This window comes from Lycorma delicatula, chromosome 8, assembly GCF_047948215.1.
Source record: "Lycorma delicatula isolate Av1 chromosome 8, ASM4794821v1, whole genome shotgun sequence".
Lineage (NCBI taxonomy): Eukaryota > Metazoa > Arthropoda > Insecta > Hemiptera > Fulgoridae > Lycorma > Lycorma delicatula.
This window is the reverse complement of record NC_134462.1, coordinates 23,405,292-23,412,833: the sequence shown is the minus strand read 5'-3', so window position 1 is coordinate 23,412,833 and position 7,542 is coordinate 23,405,292. Positions and strand designations below refer to the sequence as shown.

Here is a 7,542-nt window from a genome sequence, read left to right as displayed (position 1 = left end):
CAATTATTTTAAATACAGAGTGGGTTAAAAGTATGAAAAGCCCTCAACAATTTTAAAACCGTTCCAAATAGAATACTCTAACTTTCAGGATAAGTTATCGATCAACTACTTTACCTTTTGACGAGAAATAGAATTTCAATCCCTTCTTGGGGGTTGTAACTCAAATATTTTAAATGGTAACACTCCTTGTGTGATAAATTATTTTAAAGGTATCTTTAAGTCAAGAAAAATGGTATAAATAAAAAATTTGTATGATGTCTGCATCCAAAATGGCGGTGGGATAAATTTTGGATTTTGAAAATTACTAAATTTAGTAAGTTTACTAAATTATTTGGTAAAAAAAACAACACAACTTCTAATTCTATAAAAAGAGGACTTTTTTTGTCATCAGTCATTTGACTGGTTTGATGCAGCTCTCCAAGATTCCTTATCTAGTGCTAGTCGTTTCATTTCAGTATACCCTCTACATCCTACATCCCTACCAATTTGTTTTACATATTCCAAACGTGGCCTGCCTAAAAGAGGACTATAAATAATTTATTATTTAGTTTGTAAGTTTAAATAATAAAATTAAATAAAAAGAAATTACATTAAATTAAAATTTATTTAAAAGTTAAATTTAAAAAAATATATATATATTATTTAACGCAAAAAATTGCTTTTTTCCATTTAAATGAGTAAATAAATAAAAATATTATCAGCTAATCGTGCTGATCAGCTGATTATTGATAGTCTATAATTGTTGCAAAAATGAAGCTTATCTCATTGTTGTGTAATTTTCCATTTAGTGTGTTTCATTACTACACTTTTAGTTTCACATAAGAACTTATTGTGATCGGTTGGCTAATTGATTTTGTCTACCTTACCACATTTTTAAGCTACTTACATTAATTACATCTTTTTTACCTTTTTTGTAATTTTTTTTTTTACTGAATTAATTCTTTATGTGATAATATTATTATTAAAATGTTATTTAGTTATAATATTATGAACAATATTAGTGCAGATACTAATTTATTAGACAACATAGTTTTTAGTGATGATGGCAGTGTAAATCGTCGTAATTGTCGAGACTAAACTGATATTAATCCACAGTAATATCGTGAGGCACATACACAGTATTCAGTTAAAGTAAATGTACGAGCAGGTATTGTCGGTGAACAATTGATAGGGCTTATATCTATTGATGGAAATTTAAACGCAGTGAAATATGAGGCTTTGCTTCTCGACCATATCATTCCAAACATTCAAAATGTTGTAGGCCCCAACTTCCTTTAACCCACCGGATTGGTATAGTGGTGAACGCGTCTTCCCAAATCAGCTTATTTGGAAGTGGAGAGTTCCAGCGTTCCAAGTCCTAGTAGAGGCAATTTCTTTTATACGAATTTGAATGCTAGATCGTGGATACCGGTGTTCCTTGGTGGTTGGTTTTCAATTAACCACACATCTCAGGAATGGTCGAACTGAGACTGTACAAGACTACACTTCATTTACATTCGTACATATCATCCTCATTCATCCTCTGAATTAATACGTGAACGATAATTCCCGGAGGTTAAACAGGATAAAGAAAAAAAGGCCCAACTTCCAAAACATTTGGTTTCAACAAGATGGTGCTCCGACTGATTTCGGTTTTCAGGTGCGTGAAATTCTTCCTGGGAAATGGATTGACTGAAGGAGTTAAATAGAATAGTCTGCGAGTTCATTCGACTTGTCAGCATCGGATTACTTTCTATGGGGCTGCTTATAAAGTATTGTTTATCATAATAAGCCCCAAGATATCGATGATTTACAAAATATAATTCGAGAATCAGCACAAAATATCACTAGGAAATCATCCTTTTACAACCGAATGGCACACTGTCAAACAAGAGGAGGACATTTCAAACATTAAGCATAACATTTCGTTATGCTTAATAAATAATTCTTTTTTAATAAATTTATTCGATAATATCCATTTAATCAAATCTTTTTAAATTTATTTATTTCCGATAACAGATATTAAAATTTTCAATATAATTTTTTCAAAGTCCAAACTTTATCCCGCCGCCATTTTAGCTACAAATATCGTACCAACTTTTTATTTATACTATTTTTCTTGGCTTAAAGAAACCTTTAAAATGATTTATCACACAAAGGATGTTACCGTTTAAAATATTTGAGTTACTACCCCTGGGCCATCCTACAAAAAGGAGTTGAAATTCTATTTCTCGACAAAAGGTAAATTAGTTGGCCGATATTTTATCCTGAATGCTATGTATTCCATCTGGAACGGTTTTGAAGTTTTTGAGGAGTTTCCATACTTTTGATTCTCTCTGTATATTTAATAAAACCTATAAAAAAAAGGTTTATATATCGAAGTATACAAGATAATAGTAATAATAGTAAAAAATTAATTCAAATTTATGCTAAAGATCACATTAAAAAAAAATATGGATTAATTTGAACGTAACATTGTACCAGACAAATATATTCACATTTGATATAGTAAAATATGCAAAAGATAATTTTTATAATAAGAAAAAACAATTTGTAGGATTTGATTAATCTTTTTGTTTTTTTTCTCTAATTTTATGGTAGTTGGGTTGTTGGACAGGTTAAATTATTTAATATTAATTCTGAACATTTGAGTTACAAATCAGGTAACGTCAATTTTTTTTTTTCTTTGTACGTAAGATTTGACAATTAATAATTGAGGACAAATATTTAATTATTTATGATAAATATTTATTTAAAAAAAAATCCATAAAGATTACGAAGAAATTAATTAGTACTTATTTTAAAATTAAAAAAAAAATATTTTAACTTCCTAATAATAAATAATTATATCGAATTAATTATCGAGTATGTTCTGCTGATAATCTTGTATGTTATAAACCATTTAAAAATGACATAAAACTCATGCTATACTAGACAATAGCATAGCCGAGAGAAAGGAAAAGCTAACTTGTTTTTTCCGGCATCCAAAGATAAGATGGCGACAGGCGAGACTATCCCCCGATTTGTATAAAAGCTTAACATGCGAGTCCGATCTATGTCAGTTGCTTGTGGTGGTTTAATCAGAGTGGACCAACACCAACCAACAGCATAGAAGAGGAGCTAGCTGGTTCATGGGAATAACTATTCTATCACAGTACACAACAATGGTCAGTACATATTATTTATTTTCATTCATAATTTTAAACATTAAAAGGATAGCTAAGAATTTTTTTTTATTCTTAGTAGATTATCGATGAAAAATTTAATTTTTTTTTTTCATCATTCATTATTAATAACTGGAATAATTTTTTAAAGAAATAACTTCTTCATTTTAATCATTTTTAATTATTAAACTACTAGAGTATTAATTTAAAAAAATCTTTTTAAAATGAAATACATCTTATTGCCTTGATTCTTGGTAACTGTTTAGAACAAAACGTTGATTTGTTGACGAACTAGACAACTTATTTGAATCCATTACCAACTTAACAAAGTTTTATTTTACTTTATTAATATTCTATATTTAAACTTATTAAAATTATTTTTACTGGAGAAAAATTTATTAAAATTTATACTATTTCTTTTTTAATTTATAAATATATATATATATATATATATATATATATATATATATATATATATACACTTTACACAAAATTAATTTGTATTTTTATTTTTAAATTATTCATTACTTTAGTTGCCTTTAAAAAAAAATCATTTTTTTTAAATCATATATTTTAAGAGTCTGATTTTATTCATAAATATTTATTTCCTTATTACTCTGAATGAAATAAAGTATAACTTTATTGCTAGTAATAAAAATATACATAAAATTTAACCATTTAGTAATTATTAAATAGTTTCCTATAAAATATTAGATCTAAAGAAAAATATTTAAATAATATTACCTTTCTTTGCAAGCTTTAATAATAAACATTAATTCTGAACTTTTTTTTTTAATATAACTTCATTTTATTTTTTTTTATTCATATATTTTATATATATTTTTTATATATTCATATTTTTATATATATATATATATAAAATCATTTATTTATTTAAATTAAATTTTATGAAATGAAATGTACTTTTGTATGATTTTATTTCTAAAAAAATATAACTAGCTGAATCGAATTTATTAAGTTTTATTTATTGATTTTATATTCTTTATGTAAATACGTTATCATTTTTATTTTTACTGTTTTTATTTATATTTTTTTCAGTCAGAACAGTTAGTTTATTTTTTGTTTATAATATAAAATATTACTGGTTTAAAGTTTAAACCATTAAACTTTAAAGTTTTAATTAAAAGAAATAAGCATAATACTTTTGTTTTTCACTTTTTAAAATTTATACTTAGCCTATTTTGAATATTTAAAAACCGATAATATTTGAAAAATAATTTTTTTAAAAATCCACCTTTAAAACAGTAGAATTTATTTGATTTTATTATATAAATATTAAATTTCTTTTATATATTTTAAAAAAAAATTTATATGTTGTATAGCTCTGACATAATTTTCATAAATTAATACCATTTCTCTTCTTTAAAAGTAATTGGTAATTGGAGTTATTTTAATTCATATATTATTACTTATTTTTTTAATATAAAAAATTAAAAAGTTAAAAATAAAACAAGCTTCTGGATTTTCTATTTAAAGATTAAATACCATAAATAATAAATAAGTCAAGATATGATTTGATTACCGACTGAAAATTTCATAAATAAATTTCTTATAGTCAATAGAAAAATAATTTTCATTAGCATTTAAATATATTTTATTTAAATTTAATGTTTCTTTTATTTCAGATATTTCCATTAATATTCAGCCTGGTTGTGGGCTTCTGTATAGCCGATAATGACGCAGCTCCTTCTGAGTAAGTATCTATTTCTCTTCTTCTTCGTCTTCTTTATGCGGATAATTTATTAAATAGTTTTATTTCACCATAGAAAATAGAAGAAATATTGTTAAAGAAGAATGAAATCTTTCGTTCAAAAGAATAATTTTACTTAAATCTTGATTGGTCTTATTTCTTATTTTTACTATTAAATTTTTTCAAATTCTTTTGAATTATAAAACCGAATCGTAATCAATCTTTATTCATTTATTCTTATTCATCTATTTCTTTCTATTTTTTTTACTGTAATTTGACAAAATTTCATCGCTGTTTAAAATAACTGTATTATATTCCAAAATTTAATCGGTAAATGTCTTTCTATTTTTTCTTTTTAAAATATTACGTAATTAGTAGTCATTCATTAAAGAAATTAACGTGTATTCACTTTTTAATAAACGATTTTAAATATAATACAATATTCTTTCAATATTAATTATTTGTAATTGTTTTATTCAATCAAATCTCGATTCATCGTTTTAGTTTTATTTATGTCGTATTTATTTTTTATTATCTTAATAAAAAGTAATAATAGCAGCAGTGAACGCATTTATAAATTTCTTTGTGAAATCTGTTATAGTAATTTGCGGTGTTAAATAAAAGGAAATGTATTTACATAATATGTAGATTGCATTATTACATTTAACTGCGATGTCTATTCGAGTATAACAGTGTTATTGTTTTTTCATTACAGAAACGTGTTGGTCCCTGTCGTGCCCGTCGGGTTGGAACCGGCCGTCGCTCCGGCGCAGACCGTATACGAAATAATTCAAGGAGACGACGTAGAAGACGATAGCAAAGGAAGCGGAAGCGTAACGCATCACCATTATCATTCCGGTCACGTCGATCACATTCACAAACACCAAGGGCACGCGGGCCACGAACACAAGCATCACGGACACGCCGATCACCATCACAAGCATCAAGGACACGCCGAACACGGACACAAACACCACGGAAACGCTCAACATCATCACAAGCATCAGGGACATGCCGGTCACGATCACAAACATCAAGGTCACGCCGAACACGGACATAAGCACGAAGGACACTTCGGTCACGGACACAAGCACCACGGACACGCCGAACACGGACACAAGCATCACGGACACGCCTCTCACGATCACAAGCACCACGGACACGCCGCACACGATCACAAGCACCACGGACACGCCGAACACGGACACAAACACCACGGACACGCTTCCCACGACCACAAACACCACGGAAAAGCTGAACACGGACACCACCACGGAGGTGAATTCGGACACGGACACAAGCACCACGGACACGCCGAACACGGACACAAACACTCCGGACATGCCGAACACGGACACAAACACTCCGGACACGCCGAACACGGACACAAACACTCAGGACACGCCGAACACGGACACCACCACGGCGGACAATTCGGTCACGGACACAAACACTCCGGACACGCTGAACACGGACACCACCACGGCGGACAATTCGGACACGGACACAAACACTCCGGACACGCCGATCACGGTCATCATCACGGCGGACATTTCGGCCACGGACACAAGCACCAAGGACACGCTGAACACGGACACAAACACTCTGGACACGCCGAACACGGTCACCACCACGACGGACATTTCGGACACGGACACAAACACTCCGGACACGCCGCTCACGGACACGAACACCATACCGATGACCATCACGGTGGCGGCGCCGGCGGAGGCAGCCACGACGAAGGATTGGGCGCATTTTATCAAGCCGGAGACGATCGCGCTTTCGATAGCGTTTTATTAGGAGGACAGGTCGGTGGCCACAGCGGTGAAGCGTTTAGCGTGGGAGAATTAGATGGCGGTTATACCATCTACGAGCCATAATTACAACCACCGCTTAGGCACCGTACATCAAAATTATCTTAATTATTACTATTAATATTATTATTCGTACAATTATTAATTATTATTATCATCATTGTTAGTTAATCATCGTCGACTGGTAAGACTGTATTTTCGTTTAAATTAATGAAAAGGGAAAATCCTTATTAATCCATCGTTATTTTATTGATATTTTTATTTATTTTTTTTTTTTATCAAAAAATTATCGACCAAGAACTGAATAATGATTACTGCCATTCTTAAGGTCGCAATATTATAATTTATTTTTTTGTCTTTTTTGTTCAGTTTTGGTTCGATCAAATGCATTAGTCTATTCCAATGACTTTTAGAATTACCAAAGACCGTTATTTACCTAAAAACTTACCAAAAAATCATTATTAATTAAATTTTGTTATTATTATTATTATTTGTTATACACTTGTTTCACCAATTTTATGATACTCAGAACACATAATTACATAAAATGTTACCAATAAAAAAAAATCCACGCACTCATTACCTTACCACGTAATTGTTAAGTGGTATCAAAAAATATATCCGTTAATTGTTTTATTATTTTTGTAATATTGTTTTTGTTATTACTGTTATTGTATTTTTATTATTATTATTAAAATAAAAATATTAATATTTTACAAATGATGTGTTTTTATTTTTATTTCATTCCTTTAAATACAATATAAATATAAATTTTATATATATATATATATTTTTATTTAGTCATTTCCATAATAATATATCACTGATAATACATTTCTTGAACTTTACTATTTAAATACTTGTATCGGTA

The 7,542-nt window shown here is 29.2% G+C and overlaps 1 protein-coding gene across 1 annotated transcript; it reads left to right on the top strand.

Moving 5' to 3' along the window:
• The first annotated feature begins 987 nt into the window (after window positions 1-987).
• Window positions 988-6,804, top strand: LOC142329153 (uncharacterized). The gene is made up of 3 exons (XM_075373499.1): window positions 988-1,050; window positions 4,790-4,857; window positions 5,570-6,804. Exons 1-3 carry the CDS (start codon window positions 988-990, stop codon window positions 6,735-6,737), a joined length of 1,299 nt encoding a protein of 432 aa, XP_075229614.1. The 3' UTR covers window positions 6,738-6,804.
• The last annotated feature ends 738 nt before the right edge of the window (window positions 6,805-7,542 follow it).

Excerpts from the sequence above, each read along its gene's own strand:
- LOC142329153 (XM_075373499.1), top strand. The coding sequence starts at position 988 with ATGAACAATATTAGTGCAGATACTAATTTATTAGACAACATAGTTTTT. Across the intron at positions 1,051-4,789 it reads TTTTTAGTGATGATGGCAGT|ATATTTCCATTAATATTCAG; the intron begins GTAAATCGTCGT and ends CTTTTATTTCAG. Across the intron at positions 4,858-5,569 it reads AATGACGCAGCTCCTTCTGA|AAACGTGTTGGTCCCTGTCG; the intron begins GTAAGTATCTAT and ends TTTTCATTACAG.